At 35.8% G+C, this 15,905-nt stretch overlaps 1 protein-coding gene across 1 annotated transcript in view; it reads left to right on the forward strand.

The window, feature by feature from the left end:
* Window positions 1-342: 342 nt before the first annotated feature.
* The window catches only part of TMPRSS11D (transmembrane serine protease 11D), a 55,593-nt gene continuing 40,030 nt past the window's right edge, over window positions 343-15,905 (forward strand). The window contains exon 1 of the mRNA XM_042936722.1: window positions 343-449. Within this exon, the coding sequence (XP_042792656.1) occupies window positions 343-449 (107 nt within the window). The remainder of the gene's footprint in view (window positions 450-15,905) is intronic.

Consider the following 15,905-nt stretch of genomic DNA (forward strand, 5'->3'; position numbering starts at 1 on the left):
ACTTTGAAATAACAGACCTCTCTCTGTTGAGCATTCAACAATCATGGGAGTTCAGGCACTCTATCCAATCCTGTGCTTGGTATGCAGTTTTTTCCTACTCACTTACTTACCACATGAGATGAGGGTTTCCTAATAATCGACCAAAGAGAAACTTTGGATCTCGTACTCAGTTTTCAATTACATTAATGTCCCTCAACTTTCCATTATCGTTACTACTGCATTATGGGGCATACATACAGCCTACCAGCAACCATGCAATTCCACTGTCCTTATGTCTACCCCCCCCCATTCCTTTCAAATACATGAATCAACACACTGGCCTATGCATTCACCTCTACTATAATGCTGGCCCAGCTCACCGTTGGTGAGAATTTTAATATCACATCACCACCTGTGCTACAGGCTGTCAGCGTGCCACCTACCACCGAGTCCTCATTACCATCTGGGTGGTGAGTGATCCAGTCCACAAATCTCATCTTATTGCCTGTTTTCCTGGAGCTCTCTCAGTACTACCTTTCACAAGTTGGATTTTCTGGACAACAAACACTGAGACAAAGTACAAAGGCTTATTGAAAAGTAACACCTGTTACAGGAAAAGGGAGGAAGCTGTATTGTCAGGGGAGTAATGCCTATCCAATAAAATCTCTGCCAGACCAGCTGGGAACTCTGGAGTAAATGTTACTTGTTAGATAAATTTACATTACATGGAAATGGCAGTAATCTTACATCACCCTCTTGCTCAGTCACTGGTTGAGTAACCACTGAGAAGAAAATGCCCTTGCCTTGAAAAATGAGGCAAAACTTGACAAAACTAGCAGTTTCAGGGTGTCAGGTTGTCTTAAGCATATCTTTTTACTCTGGTGCTTTGATATCTGGGGCTTTGCTAACCCTAGAGGGACTGCTGCTCCCAGGGCTAGCTAGTACCTAGAGACAGCAAATGACTCCACCTTGAGGGAGTCCTTCATATGCAAACCAACCAGAGTTCATACCCTAACCACCTCCTTTTGTGAGGCCTTACAAAATCAGGTAATTGGATTTTGTATGTGTGGCCAAGTTTAATTTTACATATTATCACTTGTACATAGTTGGAAGTAAGGGAATAAGTATATCCCACTATGTTTCAAAGGCTTTTGTCTATTCAAATGGCACATTGTGGTAGAAACAGTATACTCTTTGAGGTCAGAATACACCTGGATCAAATCTAGGTTCTTCTGCTTATTCTAAAATTTACATTTATAATAAATGTTAACACGCATATTTAAATAACATTTTACAACTTTCAAAAAGTGGGAAAATTCACTATCTTTCTTTTTGTATCTATGTTACAATTCTGTGAGAGAGTCATGACGCATTCATTACCAACCATAGCCATATGACTGTGCTGCCCTGAACCTAAAGACAAAACAAACTCTAAATTGAAAGAAAACACCAGTGGTCCACACCTTCTTAGATCATCTGCTTTTTTGTTGTTTTCTCTGCTCATATTGTTATGACGGGCTCCATTCAATGATTCATACATCTGTCAGAGCAAGGCTTATTAACACACATTTGCATACTTGGAGATTCTGTCTTTACCAGGATCTCTCTGCCTCAGCCTAGGCAGGCAAAAGAAGCAACCTTGATAGCTCATACACCGCATGATTTCTTCTCCCCTAAAACAAATGATCTCTTCTATTTCCCTGAAGCCTGTTTAGGTAAGTCCTCCTAAGTCAGGTTGTCTTGGTTTTGTAAATGCAAAACTGGAGTAATAAAATCAAGCCAATGACATGGAGGAAGAAGATTCTGATAATTTTTCTATAATGTCAGCCTGTATGTTTTATTCTCGCAATGGCTATTTGTTAAGAATAGAAAAGTCAAGACCTATCCTGCCACTCCCTGAGGATTTGAAGATTAAGATTCAACATCTTTTGACCTAGCCCCTGTTAAGAGCAATTCCTTTGCCTCACAAACCATAATTTCATGCCCCACCTCTTTTTCTGTGTTGAGCTCATCACAAGCAAGCAGGAAGTCACTTTCGGACTGAATGCAATTTTTTTTTTTTTTCCTTATGCCGCTCCCCTGACTCACTCCCAAATTCTGCTGTGAATCTGTGATAGGGCACCAGGATCTGCATTAATATATTCAGTTACTGGACATTTAAGTAATATATGTTGACTAAGCACCTACTCACTAAAAAAGGCCTTTGCTAAGTACTTCAGGTGATGCAAAGATAGAGAAAAGCAAGCATGTGCAGTTGGGGGAAAGTGCTGTCAACAAAAACCAGAATATTTCATATCCTTGAAAAAAAAATTTTTTTAAGTAAATTTTTAAAAGTCCTTAAAATATTTATATAATTTAGTCCAATAAGTTACTTTTCCTTTCCACTTATTTCAAGGAAACATTTAGCAGTGTAGTGAAAAATAAAAAGTATATTGGTGAAGGTGATCATTGAAAGAATCACCTACAGTTAAAACAAAGAAAACATCTAAATACATTGGGAGATGGTTTTAGTATTTTATGATAAATCTATTCAGTATAAGATGATTCACCCTTTAAATTGGAGCCATTAAAATTGGTAATAACTGATGAATCTATGTACTACATCTGCCAAGTTTTCTTTCAGTTTGAAATTACATCAAAATAAAAAATTATAATGTACATTTTATACAACTATTAGGTACATATACAGATACTAAAATAGTATATATAGCTACTAGAAATAAAAACGTAATAACACAGGGATATGCTTATAGAAATAACATTCGGTATAAAGAGCATAATACAAAGTTATATACTGTGATATAACTATATGAAAAAAACTTGTACATGTTAAAAGTACTTAAAGATTAATATGTAAAATGAAATGGTTTGTTTAGATAACTTTGTTCAAAAGTTATAAAAAATTTTGTTTTTACTAAAAAAAAAAATTAAAAAAAAAAATTAAAAAAACCCCAGAATATCAGACATGAGATATAGGATCCGATGGAAATATGTAAGTGAAGGGTAGAATGGTAGAGAGGAGCCCACTCCTTCCTGTCCCTCTTGTCTGATTTGCACATTATATAAAAAAAAAAATGTGTAAGAAACTGAACACTTGTCTAGTTGAAGTCCTGGAGTGAATTCATTAGCCATTAGCTATCAGTGATTTACAAGATAAAGGCACAGAATCTGAGTTGAAAAGAATCCTCTAAAACCTTCTGATTTAGCTTTCTTTCTCAGTAAGTTGATGATATTCATAAAGGAATAAGTGATTTTTCTTCTTAGGCTACAGTTAGTTGGCAAAAAAGCTAAGACTAAAATTTAATACCTGATCTAATTCAATTACACATCCTGATTCTTTAGCATGCAGTATTTCTCACAAAGTAACATCAGCACAACCTTCCAGGTATATTTCCTACTCCTTCCCAACACATGGGATAGAAATGTCCTTTATACTTCCATGCTGTTCCTGCCTCTGTGTTTTCATGGGCTCTGCCCTTGCCTGCAAACACTGCCGACATTCTCCATCCTTACCCTCACCCCACACTTACTTTTTCTATGTTTTGCCATCTACTCATCTGCTAGCAGTAGCGAGTTAGAATATTTATTTCAAAACACATACTTGGAAAAAGACAAAGTCAATTTTAGTTCCAACTATTCTGCTTGCCTATCCCACAACTTTTACACCTATTCAATTACTTCTCTGAATCTCTGTTTCATATTCCGCGAGAAAAACAGTATTTTGTAACAGAGATGGGGAATTCGGAGGTAGTACTACCCATTAGTGCTTGGAAAATATTTTCTGATCATCCTCAGCTTGCTGTGGCAAAGAAGGAAGTGTATAACAATATAACACAGGCAAGAGTGTCATAAACTCTTGAATTAAAAATGACTAGAGCGTGTGGAGTAGTCGAAAGCTTTTGCAAAACAAAATACCTATCACCTGTTATCATGTTTAGTCACAATTTACCAGAATAAATAAAATTCTTACTGATTTGTGAAATTCCCTGTTTCTGATTCCATTCTACAAGTCATACTATTGGTTCAAGTTGATTCCTTCAGACTTGTTTAACAAGTTAGATTTTAATTACGTGGGATTTCCTCCTTTGTTTTCAGCTCCTTCATAGATCACACATAATACATAGAGTCATTCATTTGAGTAGAAATCTCAGAGAAGTTGGATAGGCAGAAGAAAGGACCTCTTCATTATTAAGGATTAAAATGTATAGGTAAGTCCCGTTTTTGTCTCTGTAGTTTTAGAAGTTTTATTATATCTTAGAGCATGTGAAAAACATACAGAAGCTGAAGAAATTTTGGCTGTGTCTAACAATCTTTTCCAGAAACTTCACTGAAACTTATAGATATTGTTTAAATAATATGTTTGATGTTGTTTAAATAAGGTGTTTGGCTGACTGATTTTTTTTTACAAAATTAGTAAACCTAAAGAGACGGCTTAGGATTATGAAAACATATCTTTAAATAAGGAAGTGTTTTTGTTTTCTCATGCTTAACTTTTCAAAAAGTGATGAGTGGATTTTAAAAATGTAATCAGTAAAAAATTCTTCTGTTGTTTTAAAATTTTTCCATGATTCTGTATTTTGACTTCTGTATAGCTACTAGCTATATGTAATGAACCTGAAACCTGAAGTCTTCTTTAAGAAAATAAGATAGTATTTGTTTACTTTTCATAAACTTACCATATCCTTATTTTCAAGTATATTGTTATTGATACTTAAGAAAAAAATAGTACTTGTTCAGTTTTCTTTTTAATGAATAGTTATTTTCATACACATTTACATAAAAGGAGCAACAAACTGGTCTAATCCAAAATCAGATCGTACAATCTCAAAAATCACTATACAATTTGATATGTTTATATGTGTATCTATGATTATACCTATTGTTCATTTTGTTTTTCCATGAACACAGAAAAACCTGATACTAAGCCATTTAAAAAGTCATTTAAAAAATGTGCTAAATAAAAACATTAGAAATAGATTGGCTACATTAAGTGTAGTTGAGTTTACTTTAAATCTACCAAACTTTAGAAAACTCAATGAAAACTTAGATCATTTTAATAAAATATATATACAATTATGTGCATTTGAATATATATAAATACACAAATGAAAAATAGGTAACCATGTAAGTTTCTAACAACAATAAAGAATAATATATAAATAAAATAATTTCATACTCAATGGATATGATGAATTCATTAAAAGGGTTTAAAATCTATGAATTTATACATTGTATCTGTCCTCACTGTATGCAAAAAGTCACAGAGTTGTATTTACTCATCGACTATCACATCACAGAGCTCTACATGTGAGAAAGTCTATTGAGGAATATAAAATGCTAACTACTAATCATGCTTGTTGTATTAAAGTGGTAAGCTTATTAATTACATTTTTCCATTATTTTTAAACTATCTATAACAATGTAACATTGTTTTGGTAATCAAAATACAGTTTGAAGTGCATTTGGCTGAAACATTTTTATTTTAATTTTGTAAAGAAATTTCTCTAATTTTTCAAAAATTGGCCCTTATAAGGAGCTAAAGGTGCATCAAAATATCATTCAAAGGAAAATATAGAAAGATATAAAAACAATGCAAATAATAAAAGAGTGTACAATTTCAGAATACCTCGATCTAATTCCTAAATTGATCCACCCTACGTGAAATACGACACTCAATCAGAACCAAATTTTCCAATCACAAAAGACTCTTCTTTGAAGCCTTGATTTCTACAGATCACAGTCTGAAATATTTTATCTTTTAAATAGCCTGAACTACAAAAAATCAATCTGTGCTCCTTTTTAACCTAAAATATATATAATTACCAATTAGTTTTGTTCATGGATTGGTTGGGTTCATATATCATGACCCGGGCTGAAATCAAGAGTCAGATGCTCAGCCAGCTGAACCACCCAGGCATCCCATGGATTGGTTGGTTTTTATGAGAATGAGATCATCAGAGTTACCATGCCAAATTGATGAAATTTTGAAAATAGTTTATGGATTCTCATCTACCAATTTGAGGATCCATGCCTAAAAACTAGTGCCTTCTGTCAACCTGAATAAAGAGTAGACTTCTCAGTGGAAAGGTGAAAGAGTATTCAAATGGGCTGGGGAGTTAAAAATTAGGCAAATTTTCACTCTGACAATTTTACTTTAAAGCCAAGACATCTGCCTGAGTTTAACATTACAAGGGATGAATTAAAACATACAGTTTCCTTCTCTGCTAGAATATTCCCATCAGCATAAACTCATGCCATACTATCTCCAATTTAAATCTCAAACTCCACGATTTTCCAATTCCTTCATATGCTCTGAAAAAGCATGGTATCCAAATTGGGTAAAAGAAGGGAAATAAAAGTGTAATATGTTTTTCAGGTAATTGTAGGCAATTTTTAGGGAATTTTTGGTATATTTCTAGGTAAATTCTGTGATATATTTTGGTTGAGAATGGGCTCTCTTGAATGGTTTGATTACTTTTATATATACATTAACCCCCCAGACCCCTCCAGGTTGTCCTTTCCTAAAGGTTGCAAAAATGCTGTGTTCCTATCTTCATCTACCTTGTTCACCCCTCTCCAAAGAAAGAAATCCTACCACAGGGCCCAAGAATCTGTACAGCTATGTTATCATGATATAATAATTATTCATTTTAAATCCTTGGGTATTCCAGATTTTGTCAAGTTTACACAAGGAGTGTCTATCTATGTCCACTAGATTACATAAAAAGTATGAAATACAGTTTGGAAAACAGGATAAAGATTTATAAGCTGGAATTCAGAATGTAGTTTAAGGAAAGACTTAAAGGTAAGGGAGCATATCTCAGCTCAGGAACAGACAAGTCTTAGCAGAAAGCTTTAAACCATAACAGATCCTATTTCCATTTTCTTCCCATTTGTCTGTGCTTGTGATACAATGAACTGTCTAAACAGACATGCCGAAGCCAATCAGGTGCTCTGCCTTCTACCAGCTCAAAACAACATGAGACAAAAGTAGGAGGAAAAAGCCATATCTGTCAAAAACATATTCCAAACTCTGCCTGTTGCTTCAATCCTGCTTTACAAATTGCTATTTTAACTTTCATAAACCATGCTTTAAATTATAAATCATTAGCAAAGAATATATGTCTTAATAGAAATTAGACAAGTGGGTATCAACTTATCTTTACAGACACAGCACCCAAAAATAGTGAACTTAAAGTTCAAGTTTTTGCCCACAAAACCCCCAGGCTGCATACCAAAACACTTGCCACACTTGGCCAGACTTTTTCTAATGGTGGTACATGCTGGGAGGTGGGGACATGGCATTACAATACATAGGAGGTAGGCTACAATTAAGTCACCTAGGATCATATATTCTCCAACAAATTCTCTCATGTCCATTTTCTTAAAAGAAATTTTTTTTAACGTTTTTATTTATTTTTGAGACAGAGAGACACAGAGCATGAATGGGGTAGGGAGAGAGAGAGAGGGAGACACAGAATCGGAAGCAGGCTCCAGGCTCTGAGCCATCAGCCCAGAGCCCCACGTGGGGCTCAAACTCGAACTCACGGACTGAGAGATCGTGACCTGAGCTGAAGTCGGACGCTTAACCGACTGAGCCACCCAGGCGCCCCTCTCATGTCCATTTTCAATTTGTCCTCTAGAAGGCACTGCCAAGTTATTTCCTAGAAATTTGTTACTTACCTGATTTTATGCTGCTTCAGCCCCCAACATGGCTACGGTTGATACCCCTAAAATAAGTCATGAATCAACATCTACTATTATAAGGAAATTTAAGATATTCAATCCAATTCCTTAAATCCAATTTCTCCAACTACAAGGATCCCATTCTCTTGAGCAAAGAAAACGTCATAGTTTTTCAAAGTATGCTTTAAGTCTAAATACAGCATATGTTCATGATATGTAAAATAGAAGCACCATTCCAAGTCTAAAGCCATTCATTGGATAACTATCCAAAATGACTGAAAATAAGATTGACTTTGGGGAAGTTTACACATGGATGACTAACTCAGCAGAAAGAAAATGGCAGATTCTATTGAATACTTATAGTATCCATTTGCCAGAGATATGAACAAGTGTTTCAGTGATTAATAAAAGGATAAGTAACCTCAAGCTTTAAGGAAATATATTAAAAACAGCCATCGAACATATTTTTTCTAACCTAGACAAATTTTTACCCAGACAATCTTACTTCTTAGCCAGGATAGCTGCCTGAGTTTAATATTACAAAGAATGAATTAAAGCTTACCATTTGTTTCTCTGCTGGAATACTCCCATACGATTTCCAGTTTAAAAAACAAAAAACAAAAAAATCCTTCCTAGACCTACATTCCCTCTCCAGCTAGTGCTTTATTTCTCATTTCCTCCCTTCAACAGCAAAACTCTGCCAAAGGTTTGTCTAGACACACTGCCTCCATTTCTATTTCCTTCTTCACTACTTTTCTTTTTTAAATTTTTTATTGTGAAATATATTGCATAAAGACTAATTTTTAAAATGAACCTCAAGGCAGTCATCATTTATTAAGAAAAATAGCATCACCAGTATTTTTGAAGACTGTGGCCCCTCCCCAACTGCATCCTGTCTACTGACTGTGTTCTCCCGACCTGGCCCAATCTGTTATCTGGCATGTTATCTAAATGTCCTTGATTTTCTTTGTGATTTTACTGCTCATAGATAGATCCCCAAATAACATATAATTTAGTTCTACCTACATTTAAACTAATATAAATGGAATCAAAATTATGTTTTAATAAAGTAGGTAGTAATAATTTATTCATTCACAAGCGATATGATATTCCATTGTAAGAATATATTCTAACTTACATAGCCACCCTTATGGTATTTTGCCATTACAAATACTGTAGCTTTAAACATTCTCAAATGAATCCTGTGGTACAAGTGTGCAAGAGTTTCTCCTGAAGATGGATTTTCTGGATCACAGAGTGTGTGCATATTTATCTTTAACCTACTCTCTCTTGTCCCACTGCAAAAAGTTTCTCTTCCCTATGGCTCTGAAATAGCTCTTGTCCAGATCTTCAGAGATTGTCTGCATTGCAAAATCCAATGGTCAGGTCTCAACACTCATTTTTACTTAATAGCTCCAGAGTAGATCATTCCTTCCTTGAAACACGATCTTCATAAAGCTTCCAAAACACCATTGTCTCCTGAATTTAATCCTATCCCATTGGTCAAACTTTCTGAATTTATGTTATTGGATTATTTTCATTTTCCTATTGCCCAAATTCTGAGTAATTTGAGGTACAATTTCTCTTCTGTAGCTATACTTACTTTCTGTATGATTCCAACTAGTTCCATGGTTTTCACTACTATGTAAGCTTATGGTTTCCAAGGGCAAGTACTGTTCCCTCAAGTCCTCAATCATTCATTGGGAAACCCAAAATGTTCTTGCTTGAAAACAAGTTTTAATTCAATGTGGCAAAATGAGCCATTTTTAATCCTACATATCCATGCACTTTATCTTTAAGTCTTTTATGATATTTATACTCCGTAAAGGATACTGCATTCATTCATTCATTATTCATCCATTTAAAAAATACCCACTTTTTCAGTGCCTAATAGTGGCACTGAAACCATGTGGGGTGCTAGACATACAGAATGGAACTGAAAGGACTTGACCCTGCTTTCATGCTGTTTATTGGTAAGACAGGCACTAAAAAATTTAAACAAGCAAGTACCTATCTAATTATAGTTGTGGTAAGTACTACAGAAAAAAGCTTAGGGGTGGCTTTTATTAATTAAGATAAATTGAAGCAATTTTCATTGAACATATTTATTCTATGGAAATCTCAACAGAGCAAAAGGTAGTCTTTGTTGAAAATCACAAACTTTCTGGCCAGGAGACAACCTTTATCAGTGATTGATATGAAAATATGTGGTCTCATTTTTACTTTTTTAATAGGATGATATTAAAATAAGTATTGTAATAGAGGAAACTAGCCATTTATGGAAGGTTTCTCTAAGGGAGTATTATTTAATCAGAAACTTAAGTGCAGGCATGAAACAGATTATGCTAGTCATTAAACACCATAAAAGGGAGTTGGGATTATATCCTGACAGAAATGTAAAACTGTTAAAGATTTGGTGAGGGCAGAGACACTACTATGTTAGGATTTTTAAAAGACCATTCTGGCTGTCTGCAGATAATGATCCTTGGGGAAAGGAGAGACACCCATTGATGAAGGAAGACCAGTTGGAGGCTAGTGCAGTATTTCAGAAAAAAAAAAATGAAGATGGAATGGACAAATGTGGTGGGAGTGCCGATAAAACTAGAGACAGACATAAGAAGCAGAAAGGATGGGCACTGGCACTTGACTGGGGATGAAAGAGGTGTTGAGGATGAGCACTGGGTGTTGTATGGAAACCAATTTGACAATAAATTATATAAAAAATAAAAATAAATAAAAAACATGAAATGGCAAATTTGAAAAAAAAAAAAGAGAGAGAGAGGTGTTGAGTAGGACTTTCAGTTTTTCTACATGAGTAACTTGAGAGATATTGGTATCATTTACTGAAAAAGAAATGCCAACAATGGGCTGTTTGATGGGGCAGAAACAGGTTACAAGTGCTAAAAGGGAGAAGACAATAAATTCAGCTTTAGAAATGCTGAGTTCTAGACACCAAGTGAGAATATGTAAAGGATGTAGTTGAAGACTTTGGCTTGAAAATCATGTGTAGATCAGTGTTTCTCAGAGTGTGTATTTCAGAGTGTATAATCTCTATCTGAATCCCCTAAGGCACTTAAGTGTTATATTTGAGAGATGAATCACTAAATTCTACTCCTGAAATCATTATTATACTATACGTTAACTAACTTGGATTTAAATAAAATTTAAGAATTAAAAAAAAACAATGAAGGTTTCTGAGTAGCAAGACCAGACCCACTGAAACTGTTTACCTGGATATTGGATACAGGAATCTTTTGTTTTTCCGAGCTTTTCAGTTGATTCTCATGCACACAAACACTTGAGAGCTGTTGGTTTAGATGGTAATTGAAGCTGATTGCATGAGATCAGCTAGAGAGAAAAGAGAATACCCAGACAGAGCATGAAGAAACATAAGACACCTAAGGCTGAATACAGGAGAAGCAGCCAACAAGACATTTAAGAGGAGAAACCAGAAAGCTAGAGTGTGAAATCATGGGAGAAAAAAAAAAAAGACAGTGTTTCAATAAAAAAAGGAACTGTCAATAGTACCAAACGCTGTTACCAGATATGTCCTAGCCTTCCTCAGAAAGACAGGACTGCCTCGTGGCAAAGACAATTCTTTGGCCATTTTTAAGATGTCCCCAGTGCCTAGCAGAAGGGCATTGTAAGTATTCAATAGCTATTGATTTTCCTAACGTTTATTTAATAAACACTGTTAATAGAGTGCCTACCATGTCCTGGGTTGCAAAAAAAACAATAAAATAACAAAGAAGGGGCACTGACAAAGTCAAGAGGCTTCATAGCAGCACTTAAACTCTCTGTAGATCAGTTTATTCTTTTGCACAACGGGAAGTCAGAGTGGTTATTCCTGAAATTCTCTTCCATTGTTAACATTCTGTGATTATACAGAATGTTACCACTCTTGAGAAATGCCATAATAAAGAAAATATATTATTTGCAGCTAAAGCTGGGTTCTACCTAAAAGAAGAATGTAGAATTTACCATTTATTGAACACAGGCCAGAGTTCTAAATACTTTTACAAATAGTATCCCATTTAATCTCACAGCCCTCCTTGGCATGTGATTGTCTTCATTTTATAAATGAGGAAAAACTAAGGCCCAGAGAGGTTTTATCACTTGCCAGCCATCAGTTGGTCTGTCTGATTACAAAAGTCATATCACTATTGTACGATATTATCTTACATTGTCTTTTTTTTTTAAATGTTTATTTATTTTTGAGACAGAGACAGAGTGCGAGCAGGGGAGGGGCAGAGAGAGAGGGAGACACAGAATCCGAAGCAGGCTCCAGGCTCTGAGCTGTCAGCACATAGCTCGATGCGGGGCTCAAACCCATGAACTGTGAGATCATGACCTGAGCCGAAGTCGGACGCTCAACCGACTGAGCCACCCAGGCGCCCCTATCTTACATTTTCTTATATTACTTGTGTAGCAATTAAAAATACAGGCTTCTGGACAGGGCTAATGCTTCATTGAATACTTATATAAAAATAGAAGAAACCCAGTAAATGGATGCATTGGTTCAGGAGACAGAAAAGAACCCCTATGTGTGTGGCTCTTCATGCCCATGTTAGGAGCCATGTTCACAGAGTAAACAGGGCCTCATCCCTGTACAGCTCCACTTAAACAACAGACCATTAAAAACTTTGAGAGATACAGTGGAGAATTAATTACAAGCAGTGCCTGCCCTCATTTATTTGATTGACCAAGCATCAACACAGGGCCCAATGCCAGATGTAATTCTAGCTGTGTTAACAAATGTTTAACTCATTTGTCCTCACAAGTCTGGAGGTACTATTGGTATCTTCAGTTTGCAGGTAAGGACATTAAGGAGAAATTAGGTGAGTTCCCACGTTCATATAGTAAGCAAATAGCAGAAGTGGAATTTGTACCCAGTTTGTCCACCTTCAGAACCTATGTTCTTAACTGCTGCCTCTCATGGTGCTTACCGTCTACTAGGAAGCAGGGATATGAAGATGGGAGATGGATAGGACCTTGTAAGCAGACAGACTTTCTTAAGAAATAGTGTTTGGAAAAACAGCGTGGGCAGTAAAGGTAAGGAAACCTACTAATAGAGTGGTCATGGAAATTTAGAAGGAGCCACCCTTGTAAAGGAGGAAAGAACAGTGTGAAGGTAACAAGTAAATTCACTGATTGTTTGTTCAATGACAACAGAGAAAACTGGAGTCCAGAGGGGTGATTTGCCTCACGTCAAGCAGTTTTTCTGACCACTTCAACAATGTTCTACCCCCACTATACATATTGTTTCCCAACATAAACCATATGTCTGCATTTTTCCTAAGCTCCAAGGGACATATTCTATTGTGTAGGCCTCAAAAATATTAGGATCAGTGACCTTGGAATTCTGTTCATTTCATTATGACATAAAACCATCATGGGAAAATAATACTGAGAATGTCAATTCTTTCCTCTGCTTCTGTAGACAAACTGGGCAATAAGCCACTAGAATTAAATTCAGGGGGCGCCTGGGTGGCTCAGTTGCTTAAGCATCCAACTTTAGCTCAGGTCATGATCTCACAGTTCGTGGGTTCAAGCCCCACATCAGGCTCTGTGCTGACCTCTCAGAGTCTGGAGCCTGCTTTGGATTCTGTATCTCCCTCTCTCTCTGCCCCTCCCCTGTTTGCCTTCTCTTTCTCTCTCTTTCTCTCTCTCTCTCTCTCTCTCTCTCTCTCAAAAATAAATAAACATTATAAAAAACTTTAAGAAGTACTAAACAGCTCCAACTACAATGAAATTCAACAGCTACGTGGTAGTCTCTCAAGTATCCAAAACGGAGAGAGAGGCACAGCAAGAAGCCTCCTTGTATATTTAAATATGAATAAGTGTGTCTTCTAAGCTGGGAGTGCAATAGTTCCCATGCTCTCCTGCAGAAACACTTAATGCCTTGGGCAAGTTAGAACTCACAGAGCAGCATTTTCTTAACTGAGTGCTGGGAACATTGTGATCCTCAAAATGTTAGGTATTTCAAGGAATAAATACTTCTGTGCTCAAATAAGCTTGGGAAAACTCTAATATCTAGTGAGTTTAGGGTGCATATGGGAAGAAAGAATCAGCAGTATTAGGGAATGTGCAAAGAGCAAATGGGTTTTTTGTCACATCTCAACTTGAATTTAAATATAAGCTTTTTTTTCTGGGATTTCTTGGCCTTTTTTCCCCACCCTGACATATGATAGTAATATGTGTGACACACCCCCAGGGATCTAACCAGGCTTATAAGCAATTCACCATGCACTACTTGTAACTCCACCCAAAAACATAAGAAAACGCAAATCAGTAAGAGGAATGTTATGCCAGAATTATCGACTCTAAATTGTGTAAGAAGTAAATTATTTCAAAACTCTGATGCTTTAACTATTATTTGTAACAAATCACTTGCTATCAACAATAATATACCACTGTATTCCAATACTTCACTGAGAATTGCATGGCAATGGCGTTGAAACTTGAACTGAATTGGGGCGCCTGGGTGGCTCAGTCAGTTGAGCGACTGACTTCGGCTCAGGTCTTGATCTCATGGTTCGTGAGTTCAGGCCTTGCATTGGGCTCTGTGCTGGCAGCTCAGAGCCTGGAGCCTGCTTCTGATTCTGTGTCTCCCTCTCTCTCTGCCCCACCCCCACATGCTTTCTGTCTCTCTTGGCCTCTCAAAAATAAAGAAAACTAATAAAATTTTTTTTTAAAAAAAGAAACTTGAACTGAATGGATTATTGAGAACTTTTCTGCTTCTGTGAGTTTAAGCCACTCTGTCAATTATTCTCTGACAGTTTGGTAATTTTGTTACTGCAATAAGTTAATAATCAATAAAATATGGATATAATTTTTTAACAGCTTTGTTGAGATGTAATTCCAGAACATAAATATCACCTGTTTAAGTGTATGATTCAGTGGTTACTGGCATATTTATGGAGTTGTACAACCAGCACCAAAATCCAATTTCGGAACATTTTCATCACTGCAACAGATACATTTAAGTTTAAATTTTTTAAACTACTCATTTCCCAAAGAGCACTTTGACAATAAAATATCACATATGTATACTGCCATGAATATTTCCTTGTAATTTTCAGAAAGTTGGCAAATAATGTTGGTGCCAATAAAGGTTACAGATCTTCAGCCAAAAATAAGGAAAAAAAGGAAAGGAAAAGAAGGGAAAGAAGAGAATGAAGGCAGAAAATAAAACTTGTTTATTGAAAACTCAAACCAGATAGGTAAAAAAATTCTATTTGGAGGGAAATAGACAAGGAAACAAATCTTCAACTAAATAATTGTTTCTTGCTTAGAACCTGCTCTAGGTTCAATAGCTCTGTCAATAATTACACTTTCTAGAACTCAGAAGGAATACTAACATTGAACAGCAGTGCCCTCTATAGTACACTAGGTTCTCCCTAACATTAATTATCAAGGAGATAGGTAACCTGGGTCAGGAATTTCTCTGTCATGACTGTTGGTGAAATACTAGGCGTATATTCTTCTGCAATGATTGAATCAACAAAACATTGCTCCCATAACTTTGTGGATTTGATGATTTCTAGAGAAATACACTTAAAATGTCAGCATCATGAAGTTTGAGAAGAAATACTTCCATCTGTTCTGTTGTTTTCAAATCACCTAGGTAGCTCACCTTTATACACCACGCTACCATCCACCATAATGCCACTGTGCCCATTTGCACACTGAGAAGGCTCCATAATCTCCGTGATGGAAGCAAGAACCCACCCTTTGGGCAGCTGTAGAGTTCCAGCAAAGATTACTTTCCTTATAAAAGCGAGTGTATATTAAGTATAGCAGGGCAGTAAACAGAATATGCCTCCAAGTCCTTAACTGACTCTGTAAGTCAGGAGTCTTCAGACATCTTCTATTAATAATTACACAAGACTGATTCTACAGTGTAAATCTGCATGTCTTTTTCCATATTCCCCTTAGAAATCTTTTACAATGAGAGAACTGAACACTATGCTCAGAAGTTTAAAGTCAATTAAAGGAATCTTTCATATCTCAAATCTTCTATTTCAAAAACATGGCTGATGTTAGAACAAAGGAAATCTCACAAAAGAAGAAATAATTTTTAATTACAAAAATTTAAATGCCTGCCTTACTTATTACAGAAACATAAAGTGAACACTATTAACAAAACTGAAAATATTACAAAATTAAACTATTTTTCAACTTAGCAGGGTCCAAATAAATTAAGATTTAATACACTATGATGAAGTATAATTTACAAT

The sequence above is a fragment of the Panthera leo genome, chromosome B1 (assembly GCF_018350215.1).
Source record: "Panthera leo isolate Ple1 chromosome B1, P.leo_Ple1_pat1.1, whole genome shotgun sequence".
Taxonomy (NCBI): domain Eukaryota; kingdom Metazoa; phylum Chordata; class Mammalia; order Carnivora; family Felidae; genus Panthera; species Panthera leo.